The sequence below is a fragment of the Triturus cristatus genome, chromosome 3_2 (assembly GCF_964204655.1).
Source record: "Triturus cristatus chromosome 3_2, aTriCri1.1, whole genome shotgun sequence".
Lineage (NCBI taxonomy): Eukaryota > Metazoa > Chordata > Amphibia > Caudata > Salamandridae > Triturus > Triturus cristatus.
In genome coordinates, this window is record NC_140584.1 from 262,358,268 (window position 1) to 262,371,051 (window position 12,784).

At 42.2% G+C, this 12,784-nt stretch overlaps 1 protein-coding gene across 4 annotated transcripts in view; it reads left to right on the forward strand.

Annotated features, from left to right (window-relative positions):
• Positions 1–705: 705 nt before the first annotated feature.
• Positions 706–12,784, forward strand: part of LOC146857087 (lysosomal-associated transmembrane protein 5-like) — a 153,930-nt gene continuing 141,851 nt past the window's right edge. Inside the window, exon 1 of one of the 4 annotated variants that reach the window (XM_085647588.1) lies at positions 706–1,000. In XM_085647588.1, coding sequence (XP_085503714.1) covers positions 911–1,000 — 90 coding nt within the window. In that variant the 5' untranslated portion in view covers positions 706–910. The remainder of the gene's footprint in view (positions 1,001–12,784) is intronic. The other 3 variants (XM_085647589.1, XM_085647590.1, XM_085647591.1) reach the window with 3 other exon arrangements.

The following is a 12,784-nucleotide window of genomic DNA, read 5'->3' on the forward strand; positions in this document are numbered from 1 at the left end:
TGGTAATAGGGTGAAAACATTATCTCCGCTTTTTTGGCTTTTAAAGCCAAAAAAGCGGAGATAAGGCCCTTGATAATATGCCCCCCAGAGCTTTAATTGGGCTAGGTCCTGCCAGTGCTCAGCACTGGCAGTTCTAAAAAGCAGGCGGTGAGACGGGTCTCTATTGGGCTCTCCATTTTTGCCCTCACCATCCTGGGTGAAAAAAAATCTTAACTCTAATGTAATTTCAAAGAGACTCGTTATAGGTCTCATCATTTCAGAACTGAAGCATTTTCAGTATTATATACAACGATGCCATAGTTGTTGCTTATTTATCTTATGCAACTAACAATCATTGACAAAACCAGCAGTCCTGGCTTGTTGTAGGTGTAATGTTACTAGTTGCATCATATATCTGGATGCAATGACAGAAGCTGCAAAATACCAGTTGGACAGCACACTATGCTAAGCACAGATTTTTAGCTTAGGTGTTTTTCAGCCTCGCCCTTAACTACCTGGACCACGCCCCTTTGAGAGACCCCCACGTTTTTTTCAACACACTTAAATCCCTGGTCTCCCCCATTGGTAACCTCTTAAAATGGTCCTCACGTTAAACAGTAGCCCTGTCCATCACGTGGTGTGGTCTTATTATTCCACTGTGCACTAATGCCAAATATTGGATGATTCAAGTAAATGATTTGAAATTCAAATGCGTCTTGCAAATGAGTTCTTTTCTGCTTTCTGTAGCGAGAGTAAGCCTCCTCACCACAGTCTAGTCAGCGACAGATTGACACTGAGATCCAGGAAGGAAGCGAAGCGTCTGACTCACCCTGGCCTTTTCTCTTCCTCACAAGTAGCCGCACCAGTGTTCTGACAGCTCGGCTACAAACCCCTCCGTGGTGGCTAAAGAGTCTACAAGCCCACTGTGAAGATGACCGCGCAAGCTTCACCAGGGCCTCTGCGGTGCTGCTTCTGCCTCAGTGTCCAGGTGTCCACACTGTGCCTGGCTGTCTATCACATGGTAAGTGGACTTTGCAACTCGTGGCCCACCAAGATACTCATAGCACTAAGTACACACCAGGGACATGGAACATTGACTTTGATCATGTAGCCGCCGAACATGTGAAGTCACTGTAGAGTCCTTCCTGTCCAGTCCAGACCAGTAACTGCTCGTGAAATCAACCAGATTGATTTTTTTGCAGCGACTTACATACAGTATGACAACCCCAATGAGGTGGTTCAAAAAGAAATTAAGTCATGGGAAACATCCCGCTGCTTCGGAAGTTTTCTTTTTATCATGTTAATTTGCCCACTGGATTTGTGCTTTAGTATGAATTCTATAGAGATCGGCGACCCAAGGGTGTACCTCACCACTGTACACATTGATAGCAAGTACATTTAAAGTACTTTAATACCTTAACAATTAAATACCACAAAAAGGAAATTTCGTAAATTTAATTTTAAATTATTTTACAGAGAAGAATATAAAGAGAAGCGAAGCAGGGAGTCAGTGGTCGGTGGGGTACTGAAGGTTGATTCAAGTATTGGTTTTGTATTTGTAAATAGACTTTTTCTGAAGATCTTGCGGGGTACAGAAGTTCACAAATCTCTCGCTGAGGCAAGATAGTCATTAAAAGTGAGAGGCAGTGCAAGTTTGAAAGAGTTCTTGCGTGAAACAGAAGTGGATGAATAATACTTTCAGGGACTCGTGCCTGCCCTCTTGCTAAATATCTGATTTGTCAGGTGACTTGGAGAAATCAGTTTCGCAATATTATTTTTAGTGCAACACACACAATTTACTTACATTTTACAAAATTTGGTTCGTTTTTTGATACGATCAAGTCAATTTTGGTATGATTCCTTTTACCTTTCTGGACAATCAAATTCGCAACCTTGGTTTCAAAACATTGTTGTGTAGTGCAATCTAAAAATATACGTGAAATTATTTTAATTGTGCTTTCCGACAAATGAGCCCAGCTTCTTAATCGGAGGGGCTGAGAGGGTTCAATATCCCACTTATTTAGATCAGCTGAGCGGGCTTTTGGATGCTGGGGGGGATATTTACAACAAAACGTCAGACCGCTGTGTTACGGCAAAATTGATATGGTAGGGCTCCTACATTTTTAAAACGCAGGGATGTGCCATATTTACAAAAATATGGCGCACTCCTGTGTTTCCCCGAGCGCTAATAAAGCTGCCTCGCGCCAGTGCAGGCACCCTTCTACCATATTGCAAGACTGTCTGCGCTGCAGGGGCGATTGTTTATGTGCAAAAGGGACCACATTCTGCACATAAACAATCTTGAAAAGCGATTTCTTCTTTCTAGTGTGCTGTAGAAGCCAGCACACATGGAAAGAGCAAAAAACAAGGAGAAATTAAACATTTCTCCTTGTATCACGAGTCTAAGACCAGGTATTCCCTGGTCTTAGTTTTTGGTGCTGCACCAGTCCTGTAAATATGGGGCAGCGTCGAAAAGCAATGGGTGTTGCGGCGGAACGTCCACTGCAACATCCATTGCACGCCCCTTGCACGCTAAGTGAAGAAGGAAAAGTGGCCTTATTTACAAGGAGACGTTAAGCCACGTCAAGTGGCTTAGCGCCACTTTGTAAATAAGGAAAAGGGGAGATAGCCAAAAGAACATCACTAAAAGTGACGTTCTGGTATCGATATCCCCTCGTAAATATGCCCCCAGATTTAGAGGGCCCGCCTAATCCGGCCATTTGTCTGGTCAGTTTAGCCAAGTACCACTCCCTGTACATCATCCTGAACGTCCAGTGAAGGAATCTACCTGTCCAGACGAAGTGAACAGGAGTGTTGATGTTCAAGTGGATGCCTATCTGCCATGCTCTGGACCAGTAACCAAGGGGCATATCAGCAACAACCGGCGATAATTATCGCTAAGCGCACTTAGCGCTAGGATATTTATCGCCGGCTAGCGTGGATTTTTATCGCTGAGATAGCGTGCTATTAGCAACGCTTATCTCAAAAGCGATAAAAATCCTAGCGCTAACTGCCAAACGTGAGATTATCGCTGGAAACCCAGCGATAATCCCACAAAGTTTGGCGATAGCTTGCTGATAGGGCCTCACATACTTAGCCATGATATCCACCTTCCATAGGATTTCATGGCTAAGTCAGTTTCAAAGCAGGCGTAAGGAAAGTAGTATTAACAGAGATTATCGCTACTTTTCCTGTCGCTATGCTGCTTTGCGTGAGGCTTGATAATAGAAGAAATGTCGCTTAGCGACATTTCTCCCGTTATCCTGGAGAGGAACGCTCACTTTGCATCTCATTAGAGATGCAAAGATGGGCGTTAGGAATTCAGGCGCTAAGGCAAGGTTTCACGCGATAGCGTGACCTTGCTAATATAGCGATAAAATTATCCCTGCTTTTCGGCCGAAAACGGCCGCAAAAGCGGCGATAATTTTATATCGCCGCCTTGTAGATATGCCCCCAAGTTGTTTCACAGAGGGAACGTAGCAGCCTCCTTTGATAATCTTCAGTCCTCACTCAGCCAGAAGCGGCCACGCCTAGGACCGCCACTAAAGACTCTCTAATTCTCAGTCCACTCAGAATAACTATTTCCGGAAGCATTATCACCTCATGTCTGAGCGAAACAGCAATTGCTTCTCCCTACTAAAGACATGCGTGACCACAGAGGCAGGATAGGATGGGTACTTCATGGTTTATTTCTGTATTAAAATGTAAATATACAGAAAAAAATAGCCAAGTTATGCTTTGGTCTGTATTGACAGAGCTGGGAAGCGGAATGTCCTCTCGGACGTGTCCTTCCGTTTGTCATTTTAACGTGTTCTCAGCACACACAGGCGTGAGAAATATGCGGGCAGTGTGATGGGAAATGGTGCTAATTTTGAGGCATACTCGCCGGTTACCAGCACTGATCATTCCGAATAAGTCTTAAAATAACACATACACCGTCCGGCTATCCGCCACCATATATGACCCACACCATGTCAACTACGTAACTCTAAACGTCATTGCTTAAGCTCTACCTTACAACTCCAGACTGTGTGGCTAAACCTCTGAAGCTGTCAGTGTGTGCCATGTTTGGACTTAGGAAAACACCCAAGTAATTAAAATAAACTTGACCTATGCAAAATAGGATTTCCAATAAGGTTTGATCAATATTTGAGGCTAACAGAGGCCTCCCAGAAATGCACAGACTCAAAAACAGGGTGGTCTTCATAATTTTTATTGGTCAAATAAAGTGTTTTAGCATGGCCATATATTTGTGTGGCAATAAAGCAGATTTTCCTGGTCATATTCCACACCGTCGGCTACTTCGAAGCCCGAGATTTAAAATACTAGATGAAAAGAGCCAGTGTGGCATAATGCTACGCATCTCTTTGTTTTGTGGTTTAAAGCTGGCTTTCCCTGCCTCCTGGATCTGTGAGGCAGAATACTTTAGTTGTTAATTATAGTCACGGTCACTGAAATTATGTGGCATTGCAGGACCAAATTATCTGGCACTTCTGTCTAAATTATGTGGTAAGAAAATGCAAATTATTATGTGGCATACTATGGCACTTATTGTGGTGGATTATTTTATCATTTAACATGCGTTATTATTATCACCGCATTAGTTTCAGTTTAAAACATACACTAAAAGAACACAAGATCCCCTTTGTAAAGTGGCTGACACAGAGCGACACTCAATGTGATGTTTTTTAGAGTAACTTTTGATCCGCTAAAGCTCGAACTAAAGTTTTGGAATCTGCAAATTGTGCCGTAAATTGTGGGTTATGTACCTGGTGGAGTAAATCCATAATAAAGATGGAAAAACAGCGGTTGCAGAATTGCATTTTTCTAGTAGCCGTGATAATAATAAAATCACTAAAATACAGAGAGGACACGTGGTCTATTGGCTAGATACCTTACCTGGGAACTCGGTGAAATGGCCCAAGGTTTTTCAGATAACCCAAGAATAATTCAAGTAGGCAAAACATTTTACATCCCCTGCCTGAAATTATGCAAGGTAATGTAAATATGTAAAGCATTAATCTTTTCAATGTTGTATCTCAATTAAAATAACTAGCCTCTCTCCATTGATAAATTGTTTCGCAAATTTTGTGTCAACCAAACTGCTATATATGCCCCACATCTTGTCTGAGAGGCTTTTGTTACAATAACATTCATCAGCAAAGCCAGCAGGTTTGTTTTTTAGGTCTGGCTTACAACGCAGTTGTAAGCGTTCCTTTTGTGATCAACGGGAAAGGAGCATCAAGAAGCCCTACCGGGAAAGGGGCTTTGGATCTGCTCAAATCTTGATTTTCTCGAGTAAAGAATTTGATTGGGCATAAGTTGTGTGCTTCTGCTGAAAGCAGTACTTTTTGCCTGGTGGGGGAATTTATAGCAGGACTGAATAGGTTATGGTGACAAGCCTATGATCAAGGCTACAGGCCTGATCACTTTGATGTGAAAAGTACAAAAAAAAGCAGCAGGCTTTGCTTTTTTACTGAGAAATGCATATTTTAAAGTCAACAGTAACCTTTAAGGTTGCCTTTAAATGCTAGCTGTTAGAATTGGAGTCTCTCGTTGGCAGAGGTATACACCCTGTCCAATTAGGGACCACCACTCCAGTCAGGGTTAGCTAGATACACACTAAAAGATAGCCTGTGCTCACCCTCTGGTAGCTGGGCACAGGGCAGTCAGGCTTATCTAAAGAGGCAATGTATAAAGTAAAGTATTTCTGCAACACACACACACACACACACACACACACACACACACAGTAACACATTGAAAACACCACAAACAGACCCCACAATAGATTAGAAAAATAGACAATAATTGTATGAGTAAATCAAGACCGAAATGACAAAAACTCAATAAGGAGAAGTTGAGATATGAATTTTTAAAGAAAAAAAAGAGTTCTAGCGCTTAGAAGCAATAAGCGCTAATGGGAGAGATCTGGTTGCAGTGGACCGGGGCAAAGTCAATAGTTCGGGCCGACCATGATGGTGCATAGTCCGGCTACAGGATCCATGTAGGCCCCAGTGAACAAAGTTCCTTTTCCTGGTCGCAACAGCAAGATGCGGGGTGTCGTCCAGCGATGCGCTGAGAAAGTCGTCGATATCGATACCGCAGTAAATAATGCTTCGATTTTCTCCATGCAGTGATGGCAATGTGTCAGTTCCGTAGATGAAGCGCCGAAGTCGAATCGCGTTGGTTCCGAAGTGATGCGCCGGGTTTCTCCACGCAGTTGAGGGGATGCGTTGATCTCATCAAGCTACTGAGGCGGCGATGCATGGTTCCATGCGTCACATTCTGCAGGTGCTACGGTGGTTCCGATGCATATGCACTGGGTTGTGCTCCTGCCAAAGGGATAATGTGTCGATTTCTACTCCTGCTGTCAGCGGATGTGTTGGTGCCTCTGAAGCAAGCATCTGGGTCCACTTCCAATGAACAAGGCATAAGAGCAGGGGTAAACACTTTGATATCCCCAAATCTCAAGCAACAGGAGGTAAGCCAACAAGCCCTTGGAGATCACTTTGATGCAAGGCAGAGTCCAGCTCTCCTCAGCACGGTCAGAGAGCAGCAGGCAGCAGGGCAGCACAAGAGGAAAGCAGGCTTTCCAGGTCATCAGTCCAGCAGCGTTTCAGTACTTGTTGTAGCACAGCAGTTCTTATGACAGCTTCTAGTTGAAGTGTCTGGTTAGGAGGGGTCAGAGACCCAGTGCTTATATCCAGTTGTGCCTTTGAAGTGGGGATGGCTCCAAAGAAAGTTCTTTGAAGTGCACAGATGTCCATTCTTCCCAGCCCTGGCTCCAGACTATCAGTAGAGGTTAATCAGCCCTTTGTGTGGGAACAGGACACTACCTATTGAGGTGCAAGTGCCAAGATGGAATGTACAAAGTGAAGCTGTCACCCACCCCAGACGTGTATTGGAGGCAAGCTGCAGGCACACAGAGCAGTAAGAACCGAGAAACGCCCACTTTCTACAATTGGCATTTCTAAACGAGTAATATTAAATTCAACTTTACAAGTAAAGAGGATTTATCATTACAATTCCAAAGATATAAAACATGACACAACTACTCCTTTCTAAACAGGAATTATGGCTTAAAAGTGTATTAAGGAATTCCAAATGTTAACCTATGAGAGGAGTAGGCCTCACAGTAGAAAAATAATAATGTAGGTGTTTTTCACTACCAGGACATGTAAAACTTATCAGCACATGTCCTACCTTTTACTTACATAGCACCATGCCCTCTGAACCACCTAGGAACTACCTTAGGGGTGACATATGTGTAATAAAAGGGAAGTTTAAGGCTTGCAAAGGGTTTTAAATGTCAAGTCAAAGTGGCAGTAACCTTCACACACAGGCACTGCACTAGCAGGCCTGAGAAAGGTTTTAAAGGCTACTTGTGTGGGTGGCACAATTAGTGCTGCAGTCCCCATAGTAGCATTTAATTTACAGGCCTTGGGTATATGGTATACCACTTTACAAGGAACTTACAAGTAAACTAATTATGACAATTGTGTATACACCAGTGTTACCATGTTTAGGGGAGAAGCACATGCACTTTAGTACTGGTCAGCAGTGATAAAGTGATCAGAGTCCTAAAGCCAAAAGAAAGACTCAGCAAAAAGAGGAGGTAAGCAGGAAAAACTTTTGGGGGAAGACCACCCTAAGGATGACAGGTCTAACACCAGGCAATACTATTCCTTGATGCGAGTCCTTGAACCCTTGCCTACAATAGTAAGAAAGCGTTTTGGTGTTGATTTACGCCTGGGACAAACCCTCAGGGTAAAAGATTTTCACTTTCAGAATCCTCGTTATGCTGTTATTGAAAGGACTGAATATTGTTTTGCCAACTGTAATTATGTACATATGTTTAATTTAACCACTGGATACGAATAGTTTCCTTGTAGTAATGCTTAATCAGAACACAGTAGGCCTTAGTTTGTTGCGGTAACAAGCAAGTTATAAAAGCTGTAGACTTAACTAGTTCACTGGAAAAAGTTATGTCAGAAGTGAAGGGCCTAGTTGTTTTATTATAAAATTTTATGACAAAGGCAGTAGACCTGAATTATTTATTATGAAAATGTGAAAACCACTTGTTATATTCAGTAGGCCTTTATGGATGGATTGTTATTACACTGTCAAAGCTTGTACACCTGTATTGGCATTATTTGGATTCTCACAGATTATTGTAGTAGGCAAGGGTTTATGACCACCGATTTCCCTATCTGAAAAACCCTGTGTGTAGAGATAATGCACTTTGATAATCCTTTTTCACCCTGTTGGGAGGGGTTGCATGTAATTTTGCCATCTGTAATTTTGAGTGCATTTGTAGTTCCATGACTATATGACTGCTGGCTGCTAGCTTATGTGCAAAACTTACGGCCTCAGATGGTAATGGTGACAAGTCGATGATAAAGTCTATAGGCTTGATTTGTATTTGTTTATTGGGAATAGGTATGCCAGATGTCGGAGGTTTGATCTATTTATTATGAAAAGTTACGATACAGGTAGTAGACCTGACCTACTTATTGTAAACTGCATTTATTGACACCAATCGGCCTTTAAGTGTGGATTGTTAGTGGGAAATTGTTTATTTGTTTTAGCAAAGCTTGCGATGAATATAGCAGGCCTGGGTTTTCTATGGTGACAAGCCAGTGATAGGGCTATAGGCTTGAGTGGTTTATCAGAAGAACGTATGCCAGATGCTATTGGTCAGATCTGTTTATTATGAAATGGGTTGTTGACCTGACTTATTTGACTAGGCATATGTTATAGCAAATAGGCCTTTAATGAGGGAGCGTTACCCCACTGAGTTTAAGCCTGTAGACAGGTATTTTGTTACATGGATTCTCACAGACTACTATAATAGGCAAGGAGTCTGGTATTTGTTGCCTTTCTGAATCAACCCTGGCCATGAAAGACGATCCTCATTAGTCCCTCCTAGGAGTGGTTGTATATTGTTTAACCAACTCTAATTTTTTTTGTATTTCTAGCTTTATGACTTGATGTGTACTTGATGGATACTTTGTAGGAAAGCACATATGCAGTAAAGTAGCCCTGCGTAGGTTATGGTGATGAACAGTGATAAAGGGCATCAACCTAATTGGTTCATAAGGAAATGTTATGACATACGCCATAGGACTGTACTGTTTATTATGAAAAGTTACAAGAAAGGCAGTAGGCCTGACTTCTTTATTATAAAAGTCAAATGGTGAAGCCAGTAGGCATTTAATTGATACTATTCTGTTAATGCTTGAAGACAAATATGTTGTTACTTGTATTCTCACAGGTTTCTGTAGTAGGCAAGGATGTGGGTGTTGTTTACCTCCTTTAGCAAACTCTGGGCTAGAAGATTTCCACTTTGATAATCCTTATTATAGTCTCTAAGGAGGGCCTTTGCGGATGTAGCTGTCTAACAAGCCCTTCCATTCAAAATAAATTAAAAAACCTTTACGTATATTTACACACCTATAGCAAGGGTCTTTGGGTCAGCCCTCTCCCATCTGTTCAAGTAAGTATGTGTTATAACTCTTGGAACTGTATTTATGACTGTAACAATCTGTTCCACATATAAATTCCCCATTCAAGGGGTTTAACTTATAATTGGATATTACTGGGACAGGTAACAGAAAATTCAAATGTACCTTTACTCTACACTCTCCAATTCGTCATCAGGGCCATAGGATTTTCCTGGGCAAATGGATTATCTCTGTGTCTCATTTGACTTCTGGAAATTAAGACAAGACTGTTACAAAGATGCAAAATGTTATCAGCATTTAGAAAAGAAGAGTTGTACCTAAAAGCTGAAGTCTGCACGGTATGATTCTAATATTTCGTTGAAACACCTTTGCCCCTAGTGAAAACACCCTTGGTTCTACTTAAGCTCAGAGAGGAACTCTCCCCTTTTCTATCACTTAGTGCTTGTACCAGTGATCGGTGGTGAAGTGTGGGGGGTCTGAGGGGCACGTTGTGCTCATACTTTTTTAATTTTATAAGAACAGTTCCCCTACTTTTTGTGAAAAGACAACCGCATTGTAAGTTAGGGAGCTTTGTGTGCTGTGACAACGTGGGAGAGGCAGACAGCTAAACACCCCTTCTTTCCAGGGTGCCTGCTTCTCTGAAATAAATATAAAAGCACACGCCAGGTCAATCTGCAAATGTAAAGGGTGCTTGGATGCCGGTATTGGCTTTAATTGATCAAATCACTGGAAGCTTACTGATTACACACATTTATTCTTTTTGAGAAGCATTTTAAGTGTGCTACCACACTGTGAAGTGTGTGCTTTTAAAAGAAAGTTCATAAGACAAATGCTTCCTGAAGACACACTTTTATTCTTTTTGAGAGCTGTTGTAAGGGAGCCACCAGCTAACCTGTGAAGTGTGTGCTTTTAAGATAGTTATAAAAATAATGTGCTCTACGTACAGTCTGGGCATTACTTAAATCAATATTTTGGAAGCACTTTTTTATCTTAAACCTTTTTGCGCATTTTGAAGCAGCTTATTTTATGGTGTTTGTAATCCAAGTTTAAAATAATGACTTCCATGTTCACAATACTTTCTATCACAGACTGGGACCTGTGAAGCCCTAAACATAAACAAGTCACTATTCTCCACTACACCAACCAGGATTCGCTCTCTGGCTCTCTGGTGCAGTGCATTAACTAATGGGGGTTTCATAATGAACAATAGTCCATTTCCCTCTGATTAACATAACTTGCATAACTTGCATTTCATTTTCATTTAGCTGTATGTTATTTTATATGTAGTTACCGGAAGTTGGAAGACCAAAACAAGTTACAGAATATGGTTTTTTTAGCCACTCCTTTGGCCACGCCCCCCTCAGTCACCCCACCCCTATAGCCCATTGCATCACAGTTCTCATACTTTCCTAATGCACTTCGAACACTGCCAGTGATGTACCTGAGGTTTGTTAGGTATCACTCTTGGGGGAACAATATTTGCAGAGGGCGCATACTTTTATTGGTGCTGAAAGAGAGAAAATATGTTATGGAAAAACAGGTCTTTAAGTGGGATGAAAAAACCGAGTCCTTAAATGGGGCGTGGCCAATTAAATTAAGGGGTAGCTTAAAAAGTAAGCGAAAAATCTGTGCTCAGCACAGTATGCCGACCGACTGGTAATTTGCTGCTTCTGTCATTGCATCCAGATATATAATACAACAAGTAAAATTACACCTACAACAAGCCAGGACTATTGGCTTAGCCAGTGGATATTAGTTGCATAAGATAAATAGGCAACAACAGTGGCTTTGTTGTATGGAATATTGAAAATATTTCAGTTCTGAAATGATGAGACTGTGAAAAAACTATAACGAGTCTTCATGAAGTTAGATCAAAGGCAGTGAAGGGTGGGACTCCTGCAGAGTTAACATTATTTTTTTCATTCTGAGGGTGAGGACAAAAACGGAGAGCCCGATAGGGACCCGTCTCAGCTCCTGCTTTTTAGAACTGCCGGTGCTGAGCAGCGGCAGGACCCGGCCCACTTAAAGCCCTGTGGAAAAACACCGAGAAACCAAGGAATTTCAAAGGTGCATTGCCTGAAAACTCGTCACTCACCAGGTCAATCGCCTTACCATCACCAGTAATAGTTAATCGATATGGTGTGGCGTTAGCTGCCGCCAAGTGATCCCATGTCACCTGACGTCATAAGCACGTCCTGGCTGGTTAGCCACCGCTCGCTTTGCATTCTGGGCCTTGCAGCCTCGACGCTACTGTTACACTTCCCTGGCAACAAATACAAATATGCAGAGTTCGGCTGCCTAAAAAGCCAACACAGCTTACACATGTAAGGATAACACGCGGCCTCTTTTCGGATCATTTATTAATGTTTTTTCAGCAGAGACCTGTGTGCACCACAGAAACGCAAACAACTTTGTGAGCCACGTTTCCACTGCAAGCAGTTTATTAAATTAAACCAGAGCCGAAAGCACGCATGAATCTTGTTTTCGGCTGCTGAAGAATTGCTTGAAATATGTTTTTGTTGGAAAATGCTGTCAGCATGGACTTCATTAAGGAGAAGGATGACTCATAGCGGCGAAGTAGTTCGAAAATGTCATTAATGCTAGAAAAATTGAAGCAGCGGGAAATATTTAAGTAAACACGAATCATCCATCAAATACGCATAAATCTTCTAGTGATGTCCCTATGAAGAATTGCTCCTGGATAAGTGAAGCTAAGTGACGTTTCACCCCAGCCCAGAGTTTTAATACTAATAATGCGTGCAAAAACATAAAGTGTTCTGCATAGTGATTTTAAGGTTGAAGCGCGATGTCTGGTTTGCTAAAGACATCTTGGGGACATTCAGAAAGCTTCCCTGGATATGCATTCCACTCGTTGCTTACCATTGGCTCTGTGGATTGTAACTCACATTTTCTGGCTTTTTATTTGCTTGGGGGCAGATTTACAAGAAACGAGAGCAGCGCGGTGCCGCAAGTAATTATACTGCGCCACGCTGCGTTAGTTTAAAAGCACAGGGATGCGACATATTTACAACAATATGTCGCATCTCTGTGCTTCCCCCTGTGCTGGCGCAGAAACAGCTGCCCTGCACCGGCGCAGGCACCCTTGCACCATAATGCAAGGATGCCTGCGTCGTGGGGAGATTATTTTTGTGCACCTTCCTGCACAAAAAGAATCAATTGAGGTGATTTCCGCTTCCAATGCGTGCTGTAGAATGAAGCATGCATTGAAAGGGGAAATAAACGAGGAGAAATGAAAACATTTCTCCTCATTGCACCTCGCTACGCCACCCCTAGAGTGGTGTAGCATTCTGACGATTTCCAGATTTGCGATTGCTTGT